Source organism: Trypanosoma melophagium, assembly GCF_022059095.1.
Source record: "Trypanosoma melophagium isolate St. Kilda chromosome Unknown ctg9segment0, whole genome shotgun sequence".
NCBI classification, from domain to species: Eukaryota; Euglenozoa; class Kinetoplastea; order Trypanosomatida; family Trypanosomatidae; genus Trypanosoma; species Trypanosoma melophagium.
In genome coordinates, this window is record NW_027125194.1 from 586,716 (window position 1) to 611,867 (window position 25,152).

At 35.5% G+C, this 25,152-nt stretch overlaps 9 protein-coding genes across 10 annotated transcripts; all 9 read left to right on the forward strand.

Annotated features, from left to right (window-relative positions):
- Window positions 1–700: 700 nt before the first annotated feature.
- On the forward strand, window positions 701–2,884 carry LSM04_000776 (Helicase; the record flags this gene model as incomplete). The annotated part of the gene is made up of 1 exon (XM_067332931.1): window positions 701–2,884. The coding sequence occupies one exon, from the start codon at window positions 701–703 to the stop codon at window positions 2,882–2,884; it is 2,184 nt and encodes a 727-aa protein (XP_067185522.1).
- A 326-nt stretch (window positions 2,885–3,210) lies between these two features.
- LSM04_003517 (Kelch repeat type 1) lies at window positions 3,211–8,055 on the forward strand (the record flags this gene model as incomplete). The annotated part of the gene is made up of 1 exon (XM_067332932.1): window positions 3,211–8,055. The coding sequence occupies one exon, from the start codon at window positions 3,211–3,213 to the stop codon at window positions 8,053–8,055; it is 4,845 nt and encodes a 1,614-aa protein (XP_067185648.1).
- A 597-nt stretch (window positions 8,056–8,652) lies between these two features.
- LSM04_008751 (Glycoside hydrolase) lies at window positions 8,653–12,063 on the forward strand (the record flags this gene model as incomplete). Its single annotated transcript, XM_067332933.1, has 1 exon — window positions 8,653–12,063. One exon carries the CDS (start codon window positions 8,653–8,655, stop codon window positions 12,061–12,063), a length of 3,411 nt encoding a protein of 1,136 aa, XP_067185880.1.
- An 831-nt stretch (window positions 12,064–12,894) lies between these two features.
- Window positions 12,895–13,344, forward strand: LSM04_003322 (uncharacterized protein; the record flags this gene model as incomplete). Its single annotated transcript, XM_067332935.1, has 1 exon — window positions 12,895–13,344. One exon carries the CDS (start codon window positions 12,895–12,897, stop codon window positions 13,342–13,344), a length of 450 nt encoding a protein of 149 aa, XP_067185641.1.
- Window positions 13,345–14,008: 664 nt separating this feature from the next.
- LSM04_000348 (uncharacterized protein) lies at window positions 14,009–15,913 on the forward strand (the record flags this gene model as incomplete). Of its 2 annotated transcripts, XM_067332936.1 has the most annotated exons (2): window positions 14,009–14,512; window positions 14,583–14,603. In XM_067332936.1, 2 exons carry the CDS (start codon window positions 14,009–14,011, stop codon window positions 14,601–14,603), a joined length of 525 nt encoding a protein of 174 aa, XP_067185499.1. The 2 variants fall into 2 exon arrangements, with proteins under 2 accessions (XP_067185499.1, XP_067185500.1); XM_067332937.1 differs by having other exon boundaries at window positions 14,009–15,913.
- A 408-nt stretch (window positions 15,914–16,321) lies between these two features.
- On the forward strand, window positions 16,322–17,470 carry LSM04_003515 (SET domain; the record flags this gene model as incomplete). Its single annotated transcript, XM_067332938.1, has 1 exon — window positions 16,322–17,470. One exon carries the CDS (start codon window positions 16,322–16,324, stop codon window positions 17,468–17,470), a length of 1,149 nt encoding a protein of 382 aa, XP_067185647.1.
- A 704-nt stretch (window positions 17,471–18,174) lies between these two features.
- On the forward strand, window positions 18,175–19,806 carry LSM04_001406 (Mg2+ transporter protein; the record flags this gene model as incomplete). Its single annotated transcript, XM_067332939.1, has 1 exon — window positions 18,175–19,806. The coding sequence occupies one exon, from the start codon at window positions 18,175–18,177 to the stop codon at window positions 19,804–19,806; it is 1,632 nt and encodes a 543-aa protein (XP_067185555.1).
- A 732-nt stretch (window positions 19,807–20,538) lies between these two features.
- On the forward strand, window positions 20,539–21,855 carry LSM04_008907 (Thioredoxin domain; the record flags this gene model as incomplete). The annotated part of the gene is made up of 1 exon (XM_067332940.1): window positions 20,539–21,855. One exon carries the CDS (start codon window positions 20,539–20,541, stop codon window positions 21,853–21,855), a length of 1,317 nt encoding a protein of 438 aa, XP_067185887.1.
- Window positions 21,856–22,728: 873 nt separating this feature from the next.
- Window positions 22,729–23,652, forward strand: LSM04_008974 (uncharacterized protein; the record flags this gene model as incomplete). Its single annotated transcript, XM_067332941.1, has 1 exon — window positions 22,729–23,652. One exon carries the CDS (start codon window positions 22,729–22,731, stop codon window positions 23,650–23,652), a length of 924 nt encoding a protein of 307 aa, XP_067185890.1.
- Window positions 23,653–25,152: the final 1,500 nt, after the last annotated feature.

The following is a 25,152-nucleotide window of genomic DNA, read 5'->3' on the forward strand; positions in this document are numbered from 1 at the left end:
AAAAAAAAAAGATGAAAAGGAAAGGGGAGGAAAAAAAAAATTAATCGCATGTGTGTTTTTTTTTTCCTTTTATTGACCCTTTCGCTGTTGCCTCTCATATTACTTTTGTTTTTCTTTAGTTACCTTTTTTTTATTCGACTTTGGCAGTGAGTGTATGAAGTTAACAAAAAAAATTTTGTAGGTTAATCCCTGCTTTTTCTTTTCTCTTCGGCTTACGTTCGTTTGTTTTGCGGTTATGGATACACTACGACTTTTTACTGCTTTTTATCAATATACATTCAAAATTTGTTAAATAGCATTTACTTATTGTTTTGTGCTGTGTTATGTTTCTGTGTAGCTGAGCGTTTTGCTTTTTATGTGCATCTCTATATAAGATTGAAACGTTCTTTAAGGCTTCTAAATGAAGGATTCGGGGGGTTGATGGTATAACACACATCTTCATACATGTCTATGGTTTTCCATTCTATTATACCTATGTTTTATTACACTCTATCCATTCTCCTTTTCTTATATATATATATATATATATATATTTGCATTTCTTATGAATAGATGCTCCACAGCTGTGTGTAACAGCAACGATAGCCGTAATACAGATAAAATAACAATAACGATAATAAAGAAGAAATTATAAAAAAGAGGGAAATAGAAAAAAAAACAACAATAATAATAACAAAGTCTCTAGATTCTATATTGGGCTATGCGTAGGCCCAGAGCAGAAACATGTGATGATACAGATACCCAGGAACGAGTTGTAGCGACACGGTTAGAGACTTCTAGAATGGATGAAAATGGTACTAAGCAGAGAGTTCAAATTAATCCTTTTACTGGAAAATCATTTTCACCAGAGTATTATAAATTATTAAATCACCGTGTTACACTTCCAGTGTATGAAAAGGCTGAACTTCTTAAGCAACATGTACGGGATCACCAAATTGTCCTCTTTGTGGGCGAAACAGGAAGTGGTAAGACTACTCAAGTACCACAGTTTATTGCAGAAATGGGATTTCCAAATATTATAGCTTGTACACAACCTCGTAGGATTGCTGCAATGTCTGTTGCCGCTCGTGTTGCTTCTGAAATGGATGTTCAACTTGGAGAAGAAGTTGGATATCATGTTAGATTTCAATCTAAAATGTCTGAAAATACAAAGGTATTATATATGACAGATGGTATGCTTTTACGTGAAGCATTTTCAGATCATAATTTATCAAGGTTTAGTGTAGTCATTGTAGATGAAGCACATGAACGTACTATAGATACCGATTTACTCCTTGGTGTTTTACGTCTTCTTTTAAATAGACGTTTAGATTTTCGAGTAATTGTAATGTCCGCTACTTTAGATATGAAAAAGTTTCAATCTTACTTTCCTCAAGCTCCTTTAATAAAAGTTTCAGGTCGTATGTTTGATGTTCAGGTTAAATATGCTGTGGAACCTGTAAAAGATTATATTGAGTCATGTGTTGACTGTGTATGTAATATTCATATGAATGAACCACCAGGTGATGTTTTATGTTTTCTTACAGGTGAAGCAGAAATAGAAAAAGCTGTAATGCAAACAAAAATAAAACTTGACCAATATGTAGTTCGTGATACAGGGACGACTATACGTGATAATAGTGCGGGACCCATGATGGTTCAGGTATTACCGCTATATGGATCTCTAAGCATAGATGATCAAAAACGGGTTTTTGCTTCTGTAGGAGAAAATATACGAAAAATAATTTTTGCTACAAATATTGCAGAAACTTCCTTAACTATTGATGGTATTGTTTATGTAGTTGATTCTGGATATCATAAACAAAGTTTATATAATTCAGATATTCGTGTGGATTATTTACTTCCAGCCCTTATTAGTAAAGCTTCAGCAGAACAAAGAAAAGGACGTGCTGGTAGAACTCGTCCTGGTAAATGTTTTCGTTTATTTCGTCCACAAGATTTCGCATTATTTCCAGAGCAAACTCATCCTGAAGTATTACGTTCAAGTATGGTTAATACGGTATTATTATTATTAAAACTTGAGGTGGAGAATCCCTACCAGTTTGCTTTTATTGATCCACCTTCACAACAAAGTATTATGGATGCATATTATCAATTAAGTCTCTTTGGAGCTGTAGATGATGAATTACATTTAACAGAATTTGGAAAATTAATGGCAGAATTTCCAGTAGAAGCTTCTACTGCTAGAATGCTTATACGTTCATCAGAACATCGTTGTGGAGCTGATGCAGCTGTAATTGCTGCAATGTTAGAAGTTGGAAATGTTTTTACACGACCTCCTTCACGGGGTAATGAAGCTGATCAACAACATATTATATTTCAACATGCAGATGGTGATCATCTTACTCTTTTTAATATTTTTCATGCTTTTTGGCGTAATAATCAATCACCACGTTATTGTTTTGATCATTATATGCGGTACCAAGCATTATCACAGGCTACACGAGTTTATACACAACTTACAAGATTAATGGGAAAAAAAGGAATTCCTGTTATTTCTACTTATAATGATAAAACAGGATTATTTGATTCCGTAGCACTTCGTAAAGCTATTTTAGAAGGGTTTTTTACTCAAGTCGCATACAAACCACCTAATTCTGAGCGATATAAAACGATTAAAGATTCACAATGGGTAATGCTACACCGACAATCTGTACTAACTAAAAAACGTCGTCCTACATGGATATTGTATGATCGTCTTGAGGTTCAGGGACAAGAAGGGACTTTTATTCGTATAGCCTCAGCTATAGAACCAGAATGGTTATTTTCTGTTAGTGAGTTTTTTGAGGATCCATCAGAATTGGCTGATAGTGAGATTTCTCATATTCTTCAATCGCTAAAGAATAATATGGCAAAAACCCAAACTTTTATTACCCCTGAGTAAATTACAAAGCATATGTATGCTGCAATGGTGTCAGAGAGCAAGAAGAAAGATGAGAGAGATGATTCTAATTCTTCTGGGAGATTCCTGAGAGGTGTTGCGCATTAAAGGAAACGGGAAAATAAAAAAAGAAAAAGGAAAAAAAAAAGATACAATAAAGAAATAATTTTTCCTTACTTATATTGCACTATTATTATAATTTTTCTTTTTTTATTCTAATTTGTTGTATTTATTTGTCTAAGTGTTTGCTTATGTATATTTGTGTTTGTATGCGTTTTTTTTTTTTTTCCTTTCTGGTAATATTACAGGGTATATAATTTTTTTTTAATATGGAGCAACATCCTCAAACGGATGGTAAGATAGAATTAGAAGTTGTGGGGAGTGATGGTCGCCCTATTATATGTCGCCCAATTGACGTGAATGAATTAATTAATCAACAAGGAAATAGTGTTGAACTTGGAGACGGCGTTCGGGTGCGATTAGAGGAATACGGTGGTGAAACCACATCCGACTCAGATGATAATAGTGATAGTGATGATAGTGATAATGATTATAGTGATAATTATTATGATGAGGTTATATTGGGAGAAAATGGGCAAACAGATAATGATGGAGGCAGTGAGAGGACGAATGAAACCCACACACTACCGGGATATCGCACATTAACAACATGGAACGATGTAGTCGCCGCTGCCCGAAGTGGAAGTACATCATCCCAACAACAACAACAACAACAACAACAGAGAAAAACAACATCATCTATAAGTCCAACACGAGAAGAGGGATGGGAATCGCAATACAGAAATGTTAAAACGCCTATTTCTCGCCGTGATCTCTGGGCTTCGTTTGCGCCTCCTGCAGAAAAAGGGAGAAATTACTCCACATTACATACCGTAACACTTATACCCAATCCCACATCTAGACGATTTCGTCTTCCTCCTCTTATGTATCATGCGATGACATCCTTTGTGAATCCAGTAGATCAAGGACAAAGAATTTTAGTATATGGTGGAACAAGTAATGTGGGAAAAAGTGTTGGAAGTGAATTGTATGAATTTTCATTACTTACAGGTCATTGGAGACGTATAGAAGGTAAACAATTTATTTCACCAGGTAATTATGGTCATACAGCAGTGGTGGTGGATCATTTTCATCGTCTTATGGTAATAGGTGGAGTTGGTCCTACAGGTCAATCTATTCCAGAAGAATTTCTTAGTGATGATGAATATTGTAAAACAAGATCACGTATTCTTTTTCCATACGAAGGAACTAAGAAAGTGAAACGATTGGGTAATATGTCGATGGATAATCTGGAAAAAGAAAATCTAACACCTTGGTCTTTAGTACATAGATATGAAGAAGAAATTTCGATTGGTTTCATGTCCATGTTATTTGATATGGATTTAAAAACTAATCGATGGCGTGCTATACAAACAGCACCAGAAATTCCTGTAGCATTTCACACAGCTGTTGTAAACGACTCTAATGTTTATGTCTTTGGAGGTATAACAAATCGATTATTGGTTTCAGCCCAACTCATTGGAATTCATGCTCAAACTTACCGTATTTCTTTAATTCGTCCTACTGGGCCTTCACCTCAAGCAAGATATTTACATAGTGCAGTGGTATATGGTAATTGGATTATTATTTACGGGGGATTTGATGTACAAAATGAACCATTAAATGATGTTTGGGCATTTGATATGTTAAATGAACGTTGGGAAGAATTAAAATGTCAAGGTGCACCAACTCGAGCTGCTCATGCTGCATGCCTTGTAGGATCACGTTTAATTATTATTGGAGGTTTTGATTCTTCTATTAACAGTGAACAACTTGAACCCAGTAATAATATTTTTGAACTTCAATTAGTCCCTACACAATCTAATCAATATATTTGGAAGGAACTTCATGTGAAACCAGTAATACCAGGATTAGCTTTTGCGACTGCTTGTTGCTGTGTGGATGGGGTTTCTTTTATATTGTATGGTGGGTGTACGATGGCTAAAAAATATACAAAGAAACAACAAGAAAAACAAGAAGAACTTCATAGAACAAAAGGAACTATCATGGTATCGCGTAAACGTATGATTGGTATGCATGGGAAAGAAGAACACGAACAAGATGATGATGATGATGATAAAGAAACTAATGCCGTTGATATTGATGATGGTGATAGTGTTAAGAGTTTATGGAAACGATTAGTTCCTTTTGGTGATGGTTTTGCATTTACATTTCCAACAAAGAAGAAAACAACAATATCTTCTAATCAAGATGGCGTAACACATGTGAATGAATTAGGAGTCGCAATAGATCCAGAAGAAATGTCAGCAGAGTTTAAGGCATTTGTGCGACGACAACAGGATTTTATTCGTAAAAAGGATGCTAATCTTGCGGAAAAGATGAAGAAAACAACTCTTGATGAATTAGAAAATATGGAACCGCATATTTATTTAAAACCAGAAGAAATTGAAATGCTGTTAAAGAAAAGTGATGAAATGTGTGAAAGTTTTACAAAATATAAAATGGAAATGCTTCCCCACAATATTCCTGATAGAGAAACTCGTATAAAAATTAACGAAGATTGTGTTTCTCTCAGTCGTCAAGTGCGAGATGTTATAAAGTCTATGAAAGGACATGAAATTACTGTAACGGCAGTAAAGTCTAAAACACATAGAAAACGAACAGGAGAAAAGCTTGAAGATCACTCTGCTGCTAAACCTTTTCGTCGAGTAGTAGTTTTAAATCTCGTAAAAGAGGTAAGAAGACATCTTAAACATGTACGTGTTATGAATAAAGCTTTAAAAACTATTGAATGGGCAGAAAAAGGAGAATATATTGAAGTTGTAAATGGAATGCAAAGAAAATTGGATGAGTTTATTCAAACTGTAAAGGATGTTATGGAGAAATATATTGAACATCGTATAGAGAGTCTAATGTCATCTGCAGAAAAACGTAAAGACAATATGCGACGATTAAAAGAGATTGTTGAAAAGAACAGACATGATGCTATTTTTCAACGTAATACACCAGATCCACAACGTGAACGGGTAAAACAAATGTGGCAAAAAGGAGAAATACAAAATATTACTAGTGATCAACAGACTCAACGATCTCAATCACGCAGTTCTCGTAATAATACTAGTACGCATCATCATCGTCGTCGTTCTCACTCTATTGGAGCTGGATACTATAAAGATGAGAATCAAGCGATGATTTTACTTTTTCCAAAAGAACTTCAACAATTATTAAAAAAAGCTTCTATAGTTCAGAAATGTGCGTCATCTTTTGGTAATTACTGTCGATCTAAAATATCATCTCTACATGAACAGGAAAATTCACAATTACAAAAGACTGAATCTACTAACGATAATGGAGGAAATCCTGTTACTATTTCTTCTTCATATCCTCCTCCTATTGTTCCCGCATTACCTTCTGCCTCTCCTACGCCTATAGCTGTTGTTGTTGTGGATGGAAGAAAAACAACAACAACAACAACAACAGAAGGAGGAGAAGGAGCAAATGCTGAATTGGGTGGAGCCTCACAAAGTGCACTTGTTATACGTAACTCTGATAATCTTCGACAGAAAGGTGCGGAACTCGCGGATTATGTACGTGATTGTACAATGGAATTTGTAAGGAATCTGGAAAATCGACCAGATGGTGTAGATAATACCGATTCCAATACGAATAATATCGGTAAGGATGGTAAAGGAGAGATAATATTACGTATTTCTTTTCTTCGTCCTCTTATAGCTTGTAAAGAAAAAGTGATACAACTTAAGGATAAAATACCTGGTATTCGAGTAAATGAGTGGGCTAAAGACAATCTTGCAGGTGCTCCACAAGATGAAGAGGCACAAAAACGGTTTTCATTATTAATAAAAGCTTTATATGCACTTATTCAACGTGTTACAATGAGTTTTTTAACGAAAGCAGGAGCGCGAAAACCTCGTATGGCTATACATACACATGTACCACAATCTGTTTCTGTTACTCCTTCAGCAGTATTTGAGAAGGTCTCAACTTCTTTATCTGCTAAGGAACGGAGAGGAGTAAAGATGATTCATTTAACAAATTCTGATGACTACTACTCACTGGAAGAATCTACTAATTTTATACCTGCAACAATAAAATTATCAACCCAACAAGAACAACAGCAAGTAGATCAACAACAAACACCACAACAAAAACCGTCTATTATGTTTCAACCACTTTCTCTTCCAGTGTATCCTTCTGATACATCTGGGCTTCCGGTATCTGATGTGAAACGAGAGATATCTAAACCAATTTCTTTGACTTCAAGTGAGGCAATGGCATTGGCGCCTTCATTTCCTACCATAACACCTATTAATAGAGAGGGAGTTATTGTTCCATCTTCAAATGAGATAAAAGTAATTCCAAATAATCCGGTACCTACTACTACTACTACTACTGCTACTGCTACTACTACTTCTTCTTCTGCAGGTATACATATGATAAGTAATCCTAAAGTTGGTGTTACAGGGAATTCATCATCTCTCATCTCTGCACGTATTACTGTTTCTCAGGGTCCTAATATTATTTCGACAGCTTTAGGAACTGAAATACCACCAATTCAGGAACCTTTCAGTATTTCACAAACGCGTGTAAACTCTGAGGTTGAAAAGTCTAATAACGCAGGAATGATAAGTCTTGATCCGGGATTCTTCCACATGGGTGCTACTGAGCCATGTGTAACAACGACCAGTCAAGAAAATAGCAATTCTGTCACATTCCATAATGCAGCTGATCTTGAGGATGACTACTTTTTCTTTGGTCGTCGTAGTCTTACAGTGAAGGAAGTTACACCTAGTCTACCCACCACAGATGTCCCAAAACGACAAGTTGTAGAAATGATGGATCCTTTTCCAATGATTAACATTAATAATGTGAAAGTATCGCCCCCTGTTGGAACTCCAGAAGCCATATCAGCAGTACCAGCAGCAATAGCAGAAGTTGTAACACGTACGGTGGCTACTTGTGTACCAATAACACAACGAACGTTATTAAATCGTCCTTCTCGCAATGTACGTGGTACTGTAGTAGAAGTGGATGCAAAAAAACCCATGGCTGGTCGATTGTTTCGTGGGAAATTAACACCTGGTGAGGCACAAATATTAGAAGCAAGGGAACGACTACGTACATCATCATGTTGATTCGATAAAATCTACCTGCTCCATAGAGCGCACATACACATACAGAGACACCATAGAAATGATGATGATTATTATTATTAGTATTATTTCATGAAAGGAATCATATATATATATATATATATATATATATATATATATGATAGCCTATTTTTTTTTATATGCTCATACACCATACATAGAACAAAAAAGGACTGAATAGAGATTTTTTTTTGGTATTTACCGGGATGGGATTGGTGTCAAAAAAAAAAGGGAAACAAATGGATTTTTGGGGAGTAAATTAAATATATATTTGCATATATGTATGTTTTTTTTCTTTTTTTTTTCCACATTCTTGTTTTCGCTCTTTCCTTGTGTTTGTCTCTCTCTCTCTGTGTGTATGTACTTGTATCCTATTTTTGTTTGTTTGCCTTATCTTAATTCTGACCAATTTTCTTAGACCTTTAACAAAAAAAAAGGGGGTTAAATTTAGAAGTGGTCTGGTTCTTTTGTTAACCAGACACAGGAGAATAAAGAAAACAAAGAAGGAAATATAGAATCTGGAAGAGGCATCCCCAAAAAAAAAAAAATACAGATATAAACCAATAAGAAAAATATCATATGGTTCTTATTAATCGAACTCTCTTGGCTCGAGACTATGAAGTCCCTAAACGACCTATTTTCATTCTAGAAGATTGGGATATTGTACAAGGAACAGACGCTGCGGCGTATGTCTCTAGTAGTGTTACAGATGGTGTAATGTACGGCACTAACGGCTGCGTCGGTGTTAGACACCGCAGCGAATGTGAAACTATTGGTTTTCACACAAGTGTTTTTATGAATGGTGTATATCATAGTGTTCCACTAGATACTTGTATTGATAGTAAAGCTTTACCAGAAGAAATGCAGTTTGGAGCCACTATATGTGATGTAAATCTTGATTGCCTTATAGATGGAGATTCTGGTACACTTCGTACGATGCCTTTACGGCGATTAAATTTACGTGATGCTACATATCATAGTTACTGCAATGATGTGATGAGTGGAGATGGTGGATTAATGTTTGATGGAAAATATCGTCGTGTAGTTTCTATGAAAGACTTAGATCTATGGGGAGCAGATGTGGTTTATAGTGGTTTCTTTTTTAATGATTCACCAAGGGAAATGCAAATAAATGAGTCTCCAACTTATCCTCGTTTTGTAGACCAATCCAGCTCCAATCAAAATGGAGGTTCTTCATCTTCTTACTCTGTAGAAATTGTTGTATCAATTACTGTAGATTTATGTAATTGGATACTTTTACGTGGAGACTCTCCAGATGATATATTATTACAATCACGTACGTCTGGTTTAATAGTAAATACAGTTACACATTCTTCATGTACTGTAGATTATAGTAATAATTCTTGTAAAATTATGCCAGATCAAGAAGTTATATCAGATCCAGAAGAAAATTTAATCTCTCCTTATGATCGACCTTTTTCTACAGTAACATACTTTAGTGATAGCGAAAGTGATCATGGTATTGGAAATCGAAACGGATCTTATAAAATTAATCATCATAGCAAACGTATCGCCTTTAAAAAACGTTTTTCTTTAGTACTTACACCAGAAAATGTACCAGAAAAAATAACATTAAGTTTTTTGGCTAGACACAATAGTGGTAGAAATACGCCACTTCTTCGTCCATTTCCATCTATTTCTGATATTGTATCAGATCAACGTGTGGTGTTAGATAAATTATGGAATAATTTTCATATTGATTTACATCATCAAGGAGAATTAACACCAAATCGTCTGCGTTTAGCATTATTATATAATGCATTTCGTCTTTTTTGTGTTTCACATAATTTACACAATGGATTACCTCGTAGTGGATGTTCAGCAACAAAAAGAAATTTACAATATGATCTTCAACAATATTTATATCATGGTATTTTCTATACGTATACATTTCCTTCCCGAGCTTTGGCACTTATTAAAAGTCTTTATTCATTACTTCCACAAGCCCGAATAAATGCTCATCGTATTTCTCTTAGTCATGGTGCTATATTTCCTCGTAGTACTATAAAAGGAACTGAATGTCATTATTATAGTACTGCAAATCATGCACGTTTACATATAAATGCTGAGATAGGATATGTTATTAATATATATTTTCTAGCAGTTGAAGAAATTGATAATAATGATCGTTTATGGCTTCTTGAATTAATGTTAGAAACGGCAAGAGTATGGCCACAATTAGGTGAATGGGTAGAAAATGAAGGAGTTTTTCGTTTGGAAAATATTGCTGGTCCTGATGAATATAATGGTAGTGCTTCAGGAAATTTTTATATTCATTTATCTGCTAAAATGCATTTACGTAATGCTTTAGAACTGTATAAACGACAATTAGAAATTCTTGGAGAAGAAGTAATGACACGTTTATTAAAAGAAATTGATATCAATGTTTCTGAACTTGAAAATTTTCAAAAGGTTTCTGATGGAATAGTTATTCGACGTAATGATCATCTTGGAGTATATATGGTTCATGATCATTTTCATACTTTAGCAGAATGGAAAGGTGAACGTGCGAAACATCCATTATCTATGAATTATCATCCTTTAGCAATATTTCGTCATAAACTTGTTGACCTTCCTGAGGTATTATTAGGTATGCTTTTATATCAAAATGAATTTGAAAAAAAGGATTTTGTACGAAACTTAGCTTACTATAAACCCCTTTGCACATATGATTCTCCAGAATCTCTTGCTCTTGTTGCACTTATGGAACTTCGTGCCAAAAGATCTTTTGCTCATGGCATGCCACTTTTACGTTCATTAATGAGCCTTGATTTGGATAATATTATTTATACTGCAGATGAAGGACTTAATTTTGCTGCCATGTCAGCATCTTGGATTGCCATTGTACGTGGAATAGGAGGTCTTAATTTAGTACGCCATAATCTTCACTTAGATCCATGTTTTCCTGCAGGTTTAAATGTAGTAAGTTTTACAGTTTGTTGGCGTGGTGCTATTTTAAAAACTACAATTGATGCAGATAATATTACATATGAACTTATTAGTGGAGACAGCATCCGATTTGTTCATGGTAATGGTCATCGTATTCATCTTCATTCTGGGTATAGTCGTTGTACTGCCAAAACAAAAGTATCTGTGCCACGATTAATGAGTAGTAAACAAGGAGAATTTGAAGGTGCAATATTTCTTTGTGAATCTTTATTTGATAATATTATGGATATTAATTTTATGTCATGGTACAAGACTCTTGAATCTCTCTTTGAAAACTATCGTGCATTACATCTACGTGATATTCCCCCCATGACAGCAGCAGAGTTTGTAACCAAAGTTATTTATCAAGCGGAGCAGCGAGAAATTGCATTTAGTGGAATCCATAATGTTCTCTTAGAACGTGGTATTGATCTCGAACTCGGTACTCCAGATGACGCAGAGATTGTGGAAACCCGTTATGGTCTTGCAAATGCAAAGGTGGCGGAAATGGCGGAGATTCTCTCACGGGAGATGCCCCGTGTGAATAGTGGAATGCGGGCCTTATTAAACGATCTCGCCGAGAGCGGCATTGCCCTCGCCGTCGTCACATACACCCGCAGTTTGAAGGCCCTCATGCAGTACAACTCGGAGGTGATGCCTCTCATTCTCGCCCACATTGATGGGGAGGAGGCGTACGATCGGCGTATTAAGAGTCGTCCGCATGTGGATATTTTTCTCCGGGCGGCGGAGAAGATTCACGTCAATCCCGCCCGCTGCGTCGTCTTCTCCACCCACTTGGATCGCGGCTATCAGGCCGCCGCCCTCGCGAAGTTTCGCATGTTTTTCGACGTGGAGGAACGTTTTGTGGCGGCCCACATGACGCAGCGGCCGCAGCCGTACCCAACACTCACACCGCAGGAGGCCGCAGAGGCTGGGCGACCGGAGGGTCCACTTATTTTACGCATGCCACGGGCAAACATCCCAACTACGATCGATGCACTGGAGGATATATTGTGTGAATGGGGTATTGAAAATAAGTGAGCATCATATTATATTTCTCGCTACGTGTATGTTAGTACATGTGCGTCTCTCTCTCTCTCCCTGTGTGTGTCTATATGTATATCTGTTTGATTAACTACCATTTGAAATACAGACAAACGTTTATATATATATATATATATATATATATATATATATATGTATATATATATATATATAAACTATAAAGATAACATTTGATACCTTTTGAGAGGTTGGGAGTTGTCTATGAATGTTTGTTTCATGTGCTTTATTAGTGGCGTTTCTGGTGTTGGAGGAAATAATAACTAATTTATCATTGCTACCGCTGTTTTATAAGACATTTTGTTTTGTGTGTTCTGATAATTATTTTTGAGTTTCCCTTGACACTTTTTACACACTTTTTTTTTCCTTTTTTTCATGACCCAGGGGGAAGAGCGTGTGTGTGAGGGAGAAAGCGAAATTTATATATTTTTTATTTTTGAAGACGATTTTTTTTTAATTTTTTTTTTTTTCAATGATCGTATAACTATGAATACTTTAGTACGTATACATATGTATATTTCTTGAAGTCGAATAGGTCCTTTAAAAGGGACAGACATGTGTCACGAGACATATAAACGTACCTTGATGAGGAAGAGAGGGAAGGATTTATATAGAAAAAGAAATATCTTAAAGAATATAAAGAAACAAAGAGAGTAGTTAATCTATTAAGTGAAACTTATTATTATTTACAATCTTTGATACTACTTTCGTTCCTTTTTTCTTTTACCTCTTTTGCATAAACCTTTTTTTATCATTTTATTTTCTTCCATACCGCATATATGTATATATCTACTCAATAGTTTAGTTTAAATGGGGGTCTCAGATACATTTGCCCCGTTATTTACGTTCTTAATTGTGGTTAATACCATTGGGGTTGCCGTCCCTCTTATCTTCCATCGTTTTTATTTATTTCCCCTGGCCTTTGTTCTCTTTGGTCTCACTTTTCTCTTATTGCTGCTCGCGGTAATACTCGCAGTGGGTGATCACAGTACTGTTATGTACATTACTGGACGTAAAAGCACCGTTCGACCACTGCCGCCCTTTCCACGCGATGTGCCGGTGTTTCTGTTGCTACACACGACTATGACATCTTGTATGGCCGCCGCCGTGCTGGCGATGGTGTGTTGGATTTGTTATCAATGTCGTAGAGGATGGCATGTGTATATTGTGCCAATGCTGCAGGATTTAAATACGTTGGAGAAGTCGTGTTGGGCCACGGCGTTGGATTTGCGAGATCGGGTGTTACCCACAACGTTGTGAAATCCCTCTCTCTTTCTTTATTATTATTGAGTTGTTTGTTGAATGATGACGGAGGTCAATTTTATCTTGAATCAGTCTGTACTCCTCCTGGATGTTGGTTGTGTAGTTATATGCGTGTATATATATATATATATATATATATATATTCGGCATTTAGAGGATTGTTTTATTTTTTTTTTTATTTCCTTTTTCTTCTTTTGGAAGGTATGTTTATGAAAAGGAAGGATATTGTTATTTCGCATTAAAGAAAACAACTCAGTAGTGTATTATCAATAGGCAATTTTGTGAGAACCACAAACTGTGAGGTGATCGCTTATCTACAGTGTCTCCACACGCAATAATCACCTTTACTTCCGACCCCTCTTTTATTAATCGAGGCTGACCAATAAATACAGAGAGCGAAAAAAATATATATACATATCTATATATATCCATATATATTTAGCTACACACCACACACACACACACATACACAACGTTTCGTTATAGTCTTCACTTGCACAGGGCTGAAGTAGGCCTTCTTGCTGTTTCTCCTTTTCGGCTTCAACGAAACACGAAACAAACAACTAAATATCGAACATCTTCTTCTTCTTCTTCTAATCTGGTTTCATCAGCAGCAGCGGCAGTAGCGGCTTCTTCCAAGATGAAATCGACTATTGTACGAATGTCAAGAGAGCCTAATACTGCTGTTGTACTTCATCCAGTGAATAGTTCTATTATTACATTAGATCTTTGTATTCAAATCGATCCGTCTAAAGATACATTATGGCGGAAAAACATGGCAAGAGATGAAAATGAAATTGCAAGCAAAACCCTTGGTCGTCTTCAGATTCTCCTTTCGCAACAAAAAGGAGAAAAAGGGAATAAACGAACAACAAGAGAAGAAATACTAGAAAATTGTGAAGCTATTGAAGTTCGTGGAGTAGATAATGATGGAGATTTAGAAAATAAGGACTCCATAAATACAAAAACACTTAAAGTACTGGATACTTCACTACCGAATAAAGTATTTTGGAAATATGTTAGAGAAATTTTAATTGGTACAACTGTTGTAAAGGTAAAATATAATGTTCCAACGATTACGTCAGTTGTACCACCTTCTTCACTTTATGTTGGTTTACCAGCTGTTTGTTCTGGTATCACTACTCTTTTTACATCTGAGACGGATGTACGATATGAGTGGTGTATACGTAGTTCTTCTAAGAATGAAAATGATACTATGCGTGTTATTTCTACAGATTGTGTTTTTACACCATTAGAAGAACATGTAGGAAATTCACTTTTATTACGTGTTTCTCCTGCTGGAGATTCTGAGTTATGGACACAAATAGATTTACCTCCTGTTAGAAATGCATTACCTTATCTTGAACGATGGAAACATACATCACTACCTGTAAAAGCTCCAGCATTTAGAGTTGTTACCTATAATGTACTTCACGATGAATTTTGTAGTAAAGGTAGTGCAAAGAAACGTATTTATCCATTTGCAACAGATGATATATTATCCTTAGAAAACCGAAAAGTACGTATAGTTCAAGAACTTCTTGCCTATAATGCAGATATAATTTGTCTTCAGGAATGTGGGAAAAGTGTGTTTCAACAATTTTTTGAACGTACTTTACGTCATCAAGGATATGAAGGATTATATACAAATAAAAATGGTGGAATACGAGAAGGTTGTGCTTGTTTTTACAGGCGTAGTCGTTTTTCTATTGTAGAAACACATACATTTCCTCTTAATTGGTTAACTTTACAAGAAGATCACCCAGATTTAGCTGCACAAATCGCACTTTTTTCTGAATTTCGAGAAGCACTAGATAATGTTACCTCCATTGGGACAATATTAATGTTAAAGGATCTTCATACAAATGAGAAACTGTTAGTTGGTAATACACATCTCTTTTATCACGCCAACGCATGTCATATTCGTCTGGTGCAGGTCTACATGCTATTACACAAACTAAAGTCTCTCTCTGAGGTGGAAGAACTTCCCGTGGTCCTCTGCGGAGACTTTAACTTCACCCGCATCACTGGTGGATATCGACTGGTGACGACTGGCCGCACGGAGGCCTCTCACCCCTCATGGAGTAAAGGGGAGCTGTTTTACTGGGGATGTGATCGACTGTTGGGGGTTGGCGGCGAGGAGGAAATGGCGATAAATGAGGAAAGGCATGTAGACATACCAACAGCAACAACAACGAAGATAATCATAACAAAAGAAAAAGAAACAGAAACAACAGAAAAAGAAAAAGAAACAGGTTTGGGGGTACAGGTGGAGCGTCAACCTCCGTTTAATGCCTTTCGTGAGACCATTGATGCCCCACTGCAGCTTACAGATGCTTATGGTTTAACAGACCCTAATTTACCGTGGACAAATTATACCATGACATTTCGTGAAGTTATTGATTATGTCTTTTTTTCACCATTACGACTCTCTGTTCTGCGTACTATTCCTATTCCTGCAGAGAGTGAACTTTCTCAGAATGTTGCACTGCCCAACAAACTCTATCCATCAGACCACATTGCATTAATTGCAGATTTGACGTATAAGACATTGGAGTCATCATGATCATCATCGTGATAATAATAATAATAATAATAATAATAATAATAATAATAATAATAATAATAAGTGTACTGATGCTCTTTAAGAAAAAAAAAGAAATAAAGCATCAGGGGTTAAGGAGAAAGCATTAAACATGAGTGAAATTATTATTTCTTTTTTTTTTTCTATGTATCCTATTTTTAATAGTATTTTAAAGAAGAGAAAAAAGGAGAATGAATCTTTTATTGGAGTTGCTGTCTTCTTTCTTGTATTTTCTGTTCTTTCTGAGGATGATTGATAGTAGGTCGGGACAAGAGAAATATAAAAGGGAATAGAGAAAGAAAAAAAAGACCAATAATAAAGAAAGAGGGTATAGAGAAAAGATAATTACTTCTTTTTCTTTCTGCTCTTATTTGATAGTGTTATTTAGTTATGTTATCACCAACGAAATGTTGGGCTTGTATTGGAAAGGAATTATACGGTGCAACATCAACACTTCCACGTGATTTTTATGAAGCCTGTCGTAATCACTTTAATATTACATTACATCATGATACCTTTATTGGTGTTCGATCATCACAAGTACGAGGTTTATTTTTAAGTACTAAAAGTAAACCATTGGAATCAAATCAACCCATTATTACTATTCCACTGTCAAGTATTTACACTACTTCAAATATTCATACTAAACCTAATACTCTTCCTCATGTAACACTAGATAAGGTTCGTAATGCTATACGTGATGAAGAATTTAAAATGATGGCACCACAATTATACCTTGGTCTACAATTTAGTGCTATAATTTCAAGTTTACCCGATATAACACATGCACAAAATGTTGAAGAAGTAAGACGTATTTCACAGATTTTACGTGGTGGAGCTATGCCGTGGGCTAGACTCATTGATGATGAAGATTTTAATGAACAATTTATTTTTGGTATGTATGGAATGGCTTTAGATACTTGGCAACGACAAAGTTATGATGAAATGACAACGATGTTTCATCGTACTATTACAGCAATACATGAAAAAACATCTCCACCTTTTTCTGTAGATACATTTAGACGTATTGCACGTTTAGTGTTGGCGCGTGTAGAACATATGCCTCCATTAAATTATTATGATGGATATGCCTTTTTACGTCGAGCACGTCGTTTTGTACGTCGCTGCTTAAGAAGATCAGATCCGGTAGAAACTTCTCTTGTGCCAATGCTTGATTTAGTGAATCACTCTAATCGACCCAATTGTGGTATTCGTGTTGGACCAAGTATTGTGGCTGATGGAAAAGGTGCTATTACTATTTATTCAATTGCACGTATTAATCCAGGACAAGAAATATGTCGTCATTATAACTTTGCTATAAATAGACCAAATGCTCTATTTCGTTATGGATTTTTGCCATTTGACCTCATATCAATTGTGGAGCATGATGCTATTGATGAGTATCTTGTAAAGAATCAACATATGTTTCGTGGAGAATCTGAAGAAGTACAACTAAAGCGTGAAAAGGAACGACGGGAAATTGAGAGACTTGAGAAGATTTATCAACAGGCACGCTCTGGACGAATGCCGAATAATTAACCAGACAATTATAATTTCGGTAGGAGCTTTTTTGACGTTTCATACATATATATATATATATATATATATATATATATATATATATTTATTTATTTATTTATTTATTTATTTTTTTTTTCTTTGCGTTTTGCCTTTTTTTTTCACTCTCTTTTTCTATTGTTTTCCTTTCGCTTGCTTTGAACTGTGTTTTTTTTTTTTTGGAGGCGACAACAGGAGTTACAATAAAAAAAAGGAGTGAATCCGTTTGGCGTAGTTTCTTTTGTTTTGTTGTTTTGCACAATTCTTTTTCCTTTTTCAGGGTGTGTATGTACATCTCTAGTCATGTGTTTTTGCTATAATCTGTATTATTATTATTTTTTTATTTTGATTTTGAACTTCTTTCATATAGTTTCTATCAATGACGACTTTTTTGCCATTTTCTTTTCTTTTCTTTTCTTTTTCTTGTCTTTCCTCTTTTCTTTCTTTGAGTGTTTATGTAGTCGTATGTGTGAAGTACAGTTGTCATTATAACCACGGAAATTATTACACAGATATATAAATAAAAGAGAAGAGTTTCTTTGATTTTTTGGGGGGTTTATAACGTCTAGGTCCACAAAGGAGAAGAATAATAATTAGTTGAGTGTTTCACACATTAAACAGGAAAAAAAGTGGAATAAAAAAAGAACGAACTCAAAAAGAAAAAAAAAGGTAGTATCAGCCCTTCAATGTTACTATGTTCTTTTCAGAGGCCAGCTATACGATCTATGCGTAAAAACCTTCTCTTTTCTACTATTGGTAAAAGTAATAAAAGGGTTTCTCTCTCTACGACTACTTTGTTGCGATGTCAACCCAAAGAGCATCAAACATCCCCGGATCAGGAAACAAAATCAACTGCAAATGCAAAGTCAAAAGCAGATAAAGATACCCATACAAATTGCAAGAGTGATGTTCAGTTAATCACAACAACAGAGGTCTCCACAAGCACGGGTGTACGGTGGTTGGATATCGCCGGACGAACCCACGCATGGACGGATGATTTATTTCATCGTGAAGGCGACTTTGTGGCGTACGCCATGGAGGCTTTACGCAATTGGGAACTCCCGCCTGATATGATTCAGACGGTTTCCCACAATCAACGTCCACTGCCGTTTGTGCATGTAGAAGACACCTGGGCGTGCCTTACACTACGGTGTGAACGGCAGAAATCACTGTGGCTGTCGTCTATATTAAATGCAAAGGTGAAGGACTTTCGCCGGTCTGTGCATACAAGAAGACGCCGTAGTAATGTGCTTGACATGAGAGACGATGAAGATGATGAAAATGATTATAGTTCAACTCGTAACAACAAGAAGAATAAGAATAATAACAATGATGATGATGATGATGATGATATATTTTTAAATGATAAAGATGAAGCTCGTGTACGTAGTGGACGACGTCATGCACTTCGTGGTGAAAGTAATAATATTAATATGAATAATAATATTGGTGACTGTACGAAAGGATCGTTTTCCTCTAGACATGCCACAATGGTGGAATTAACCGATCGTTTCCATATATTTCTTTTAAAGGAAAGTCATCCCTCTAATGAGGTGAAAGATGGATTAGGTGCGACACAAGCAAGTGTCTGGCGCAGTAAAGAATATATCGTAGAAGAAGAAAATAAAAAAGATAGTGAAGATCAGTTATCCGTACGCTGGCGAGTCGTAACAGTTCACCGCTATCGAGTTCCTTTTATAGAAGATATGTTAACTTTTTGGGCAACAAGTTCATTACGTGAAGAGACATGGGTTGGTATTGTGCGACAACTCGTCCATGGTACTACAAGGAGTGTTCAAAATATAGACTATAGATATGCGGAACGATTAGATGAACTTGAAGTAATTTTATTTGCACCCGCTACAAAAATGAGTCAACTTTGTAAAGTTCTAACACAAGTCCATGTTATTCACAGACGAGCAAATATTCATGCCAATCTATTGCGTGAAACACAAAGATGTTATATGAAATTATTTAAATCTTTAAATGTACCTATTAATATTCAAGAGCAAAGAGAAATTCTTTATCTTACGAATGCTTTATCACTTGCTGAGGAGTTGCATGATCAATCGCGTTCACTTTTAGCCCTACAGTTTTCTGTAGCCGCATATATGTTAGAAGATCATCTTCGCATATTGACAATATTTACAACTTTTTTTATTCCATTGGAACTCATCACATCCAGTTTTGGTACAAATTTTGTTGCAACAAAAACGTTTTTTGAGGATATTTGGGGTATGTATTTTTCTGTGGTACTATTGGTAATAACTGGGGCTGTAACTAATGTCTGGATGCGCCGAACTGTGATATCTCATTAATCCTTTTTTTCATGTATACAACATTTCTTTAGTGTGTCTTTTAGCTAAATGCACAAACGTAAAAAAAAAGAAAAAAAAACAACAACAGCCATGGTGTGTATTAGATTGAAAAATAAAAACAAAGTGCTTTGCTTTTATATATGGTGTCGTTCAACGTGTAGATATATGTGTATAGAAGAAAGAAAAAACCGTATTGCTGATGTTTATTTTTTTTTTTTTTGCTTTCTTTTATCTTCTTTTTTATTTGTATTCTTTTGTCTCGTTTAATTACTATAATTTTGCTATTTCTTATTTGCCGTGGGGCGTTGCGTTTCTCTATTATTATCAAGTGATATTTTTCTGTAAAGTTATATTTCTTTTTTATGGTCAGGTCTACGCATGTATACCTGTTTTATATAAGAGTTATGAGGTAGTTATTCCGTTTTTGTATATTTTTTTTGTTAATATGCATGCATATAATACCTCTATGGCTTTGCAGATATCTTGTATTCTTTTTCCTTTCTTTTTTTTTATTCTTATTTTTTACTGAACATTCGGATGCTTTTACATGATGAGGTCATATCTGTACGAAGGAAAACTAAAAGTAAAGCAATAAAGAAAAAAGAAAAGGACGGATTCAAGGGAAAAAGGAACATTTCTATCCTTATATTTATTTATTTATATTGATATTTATATATATCTCCCTTTTTTAAAATAGATAAAGGGAGGGAAAAAAAAGAAAGATATATAGAGATGATCTCATTTTCATCTCATTCAAGAATGGTATTAATTTCCATATTTCTTCTTCTACTCCTTTCATGCAGTGGCACAACGGATGCCTTTCCGTTTAGTAAAACCTCTGGTGTGACGGAATTAACTCCCGCCACATTTAATCAATTTGTTTCCTCGCATAAACCGGTGTATATTCTCTTCTACGCCCCATGGTGTGGTCATTGTCGGAAGATTCATCCCGAGTGGGAGAAGTTTGCGCAGGCAACACAAGGCACTATTCGCGTTGGAGCAGTTAACGCAGATGAACACTCGCAATTGGGCCAACAGTTTGGCATTCGTGGCTTTCCCACAATTAAGTACTGGAATGTGGGAGAAAAGCAAATTAACAAAGCGAATGAATACGACGGACCCCGACAGGCATCCTCCATTCAAAACAGGGCGATGAGTCTCATTACCGCTGCCGGGGTTAATTCCATCAGGAACAGTAATGCCCTGCGGGAGGCCGTTCGTGCGGCCCCGGCGAAGAAGGCGGTGGTGCTCTTCTCCGCCAAAACTCGAATTCCGCCCATATTCGCCGTTCTCTCCCACTCGCCAAAACTAAAGTCGATGCCGTTTTATTTCGTTGGTGGTCAGTCAAAGTCGACGTTTGCGGCGGAGTTTGGGGTGGATCAGCTTCCAACGATTGCCGTGCTTAATGCAACAGAGGAGAATAATAGTAATAATAATAATATTAAGACGGTGGCGTACAAGGGAAAACAAATTGCGTATGAACCCATCGCAAAATTTTTACTTGCCTGTGCAACAGATACAGTGGATGAATTGGAAACAGAGGGAACAGCAAATGGAGGAGATAATAATGAAGGACAAAACAATGAAAAGACCTCAAAGGTGAATGATAATAATAATGGTAGTAGTAGCAGTAAGTTTGCGATGCCTGTTCGACCTGTTCGTTTAACTGCACAAATGCTGGAGAACTTTTGTTCACCTAAAATGCATAAAAATGGTGAAAAGGCTCCATTGTGTGTGATTTCACTCACCTCAGCGTTTAAGTTAGACAGCGTACATGAACTCTTCCGTAATGAACCACTACTGTTCTTTGAGGCTCACGCCGACCGTGATGTACTTTTGAATGCCCTTACTGATACTTTAGGACTTTCTGATGTGGCGGGCAAACTAAAGAGTGAAGATGCCCATAATGTACTTCTCCTACGTGCACCAAAGCGTAATATGATTCGATACAAAGTACTTGACGGTGTTAATACGCCTGATACTCTTAACGCCTTTTTACAGAAGACAATGGCAGGTGAACTGCAACTGGAGAAAAAGACGTTATCATAATGAAGTCCTGTAATTTAATAGAATAAGAAGAAGAACAATGGTGGTAAAATAGTAGAGGGAGTTTTTTTTTCTTTTTCTTTGCTTTCTTCTACTGCGATTCTTCTTTTTTTTTCGTTTCCGTAAATGACGGACTTCATTTGTAGTCATTATTATTACATCTCTTTTTGTAAAATGTTTGTGCGCCCCCTTCATAATTTTTGATGTTAACAAAACGCATACATGTAGTATTTCAGCAACTCATGAGTTGTTAATATCAAAAGGGGGAATTGGACGGAAAATTCGTCTTTTTTTCATTTTTTTTTTATCTTTGACTTTATTTCCGTTTCTGCCCAATAATAATGTTGGTGATGATTCGGCTTTGCATATGATACCTCTTTTTTTTTTTTTTTTGGTCTTTTCTGATTCGGATGTTGTTTTATTTTGCTGTTCTATTAATTGTTTGCATTATTTATTTCTCTGCGTGTATATGTGTGTGTGTTCTTTTTTTTTGATTATTATTATTATTATTATTATTATTATTATCTTTATTCCTTCATTCTTTGTGTTTAATTCTCTTTCGCTTTTTTTTCTGATTTCTTTCTTTCTTTTACGGTATTTCCTGAAAATTGTGGATAATAAGGATAAGAAGAAGGAATCTATCTATCTATCTATCTATCTATCTATCTATCTATCCGTGTAATATCAGAGATATCGATAGATAAAAAGAAAGGATTAGAGAAGGAGAGAAGCGTTTCGAGAAACTCTATCTATACATATAGACTAATATTAATTATATATTTATATAATTACACTACTACCAGGGGAAAAACAAACAAAGTACCGTAAAGAAAGAATATTCCAAATAAAGAAAAAGCCAACACTCTACAGTTGTCAATGACTTCCCTTTCAGTACGCCATAAATTATCCGCCGTTGCGGCTAAAGGACGGCCCACTCGCACGGAGACAAATAGCACTAGCACGAATATCACCGCAGCCACACATACCACTATCAATAATACCAATAATAATACTAACAACACTGTGAATACGGCTGTTCATAAGACTGGGTGTAGTCATACTGGAACAGGACGCACAAAGCCGATCATACGCAGATCTGTCGTCTCCACCAGGCGGAAAAGCCACATCACCGCAAAAAATGCACCACGAAACGAAACAACCGAACGACCCGCAGTAAACTCTATAAGAAAGGAATCTCAACAACAACAAGAGAAGGAAAACGAAAAGGAAAAGGATAAACAACAACAAGAGAAGGAAAACGAAAAGGAAAAGGATAAACAACAGCAATATCCAGAAACACGGGTACACGAAGATCCACTGTTTATGAATGGCAGTGTTCCAAACACCCAAACGTTTGAATCTGAAAGTTCAGTGGATGCAGTTGAAACTTCAGACTTTTTAACACGACTGGCTCTGGAAGATTGTGTTGCCTGTCTAGAAAATCTGCAAAATATTATTTCTTCCTTTACTTCTCAAAATGGTGATGGTGATAAGCGTACAAAGGATGGTAATGTTCTGGTGGAGCGTGTGGATGTAAATCCGTTTAAATTAAGTAAGCGTCCAATAGTTCAAATCGCTGAGGAACTTTCATCAAGGTTAAATCAACTCACAGACCGTTGTGAAGCATATTTGAAAAAAGACAGTATAAGTGCTACTAAATGTGATGAAGATAAAAAAGGAAATGAGAGAAATACTGCACAAGTTACAGAAGATACATTTGGTCGTGCTGTAGAAACACAATATACCATCACCACCACTTTAAATGTTGAGAAGAAGGAAGGAAAAGGAACAGGAGAATAGTTATTTTCAGGCAATACATTTGAAAAAATGGTGGAAACGCATGATACGTGTTTTACAGCCATGATGGAAAGTGCAGGGCTTTCAGATGCTGGAGAGTCACAGAAGAACTCCTATGGAGGCAGATAATAATGTATGTTCAAGAGAAATAATTTAGGATTCTAAATATAGGCCACAAGTACTTTTGTTAAGTTGATCTACCCCAAAAGATAGTGATAATGGTGAAAAAAGTGGTCAATTTGTTGAGGCGTAAAAGAAGAATTATAGGAGCAATATTTTTTTAGGAAATTATATATCTTATATATATATATATATATAAGTGTAATGAAGAACGTAAATGACAACAACCAATGTAATGACAAGAGAGGTGGAAAAAAAAATATTTTTAGCTGGGAGTCACGTCTTCCTCATTTAATGATTCCTTTTGACAAAGTGTTTTTTTTTTGTTTTTGGTCTTCCTTGTTGTTATCATTTTTTTTTTCTTGTTACCTTTCTATTTGTTTTTTTTTTTTTTTTTTCCTTGCTTCCGAGTTGTTTGGTTGTTTTGTGCAAACCATTCTGCTGGACGGGACTCAGTAAAGAATAATGATGTGTATCCGTCTTTGTAACGACGAAGTATGAGAGAATAAGACATATATACTATGAAAGATAGAAATTACGAAAAAAAAATAAAGATCGTTCATAATAGTGAAGTTGTCTTATTTTGGGTGAATTTTTTTTCTGTGTTTATTGTCTGTTGTTTCTTTTTTCTTTTTATTTTTCTATCTTTCAACTATTTCCTATTTGTGCATCAGCCCCTTTGGGAAGTAGTAGCGCGATAGTGACCAAGTGAAAGTGTTAGAAGTTTATAAAAGATGAAACGATAAAAGCATTCAATCTGATGCAATACTGGTGTGTATACATAAATAAATATATATATTGGTGTATGTTTACACATATGTTTTTATGTATTTTTCCGCTTCTTCTCTATTTCCCCCAATGGTCCTCTTTTTTTTTTTTTTCTTCAGTGAAGGTTTACGTAAACATTCATTGTATGCGATGTTTATTTAATACTTTTGTTGTTTGTTTTTATTTTGAAGAATGTTTGGCCCGACCGACTTTATTCTACTTTATCTGTTACCGCTTTACTTTGATAAATTATTTTTTTCTTTTTCTCGTTTTATTTATTTCTGATTTCTTTCTCTTATTTTATTTTGTATTTATAGGGAGTAGGGACTTAGGAGAGAAGCTTTCTTTCAAGTGTTTGTAGCACAAGTAATGAAATTAAACACTGTTTGGAGCCTATTATCTCCATATATGTGTATTCAGTAATACGCTAGACATATTGCTTATGTATGTTTACCAGAGACACAACCATTAAGGACTTTTACCGGTGTAAATCGTACAAGAGTATGTGACGATTGAATGTAATGGTAGAAGTAAAGCATTAAAGTACTAGAAAATGTATATTTATTCCATTTATTTGTTTGTGTAGTTGTGCATACTGTAAATACTGTTTTGGAT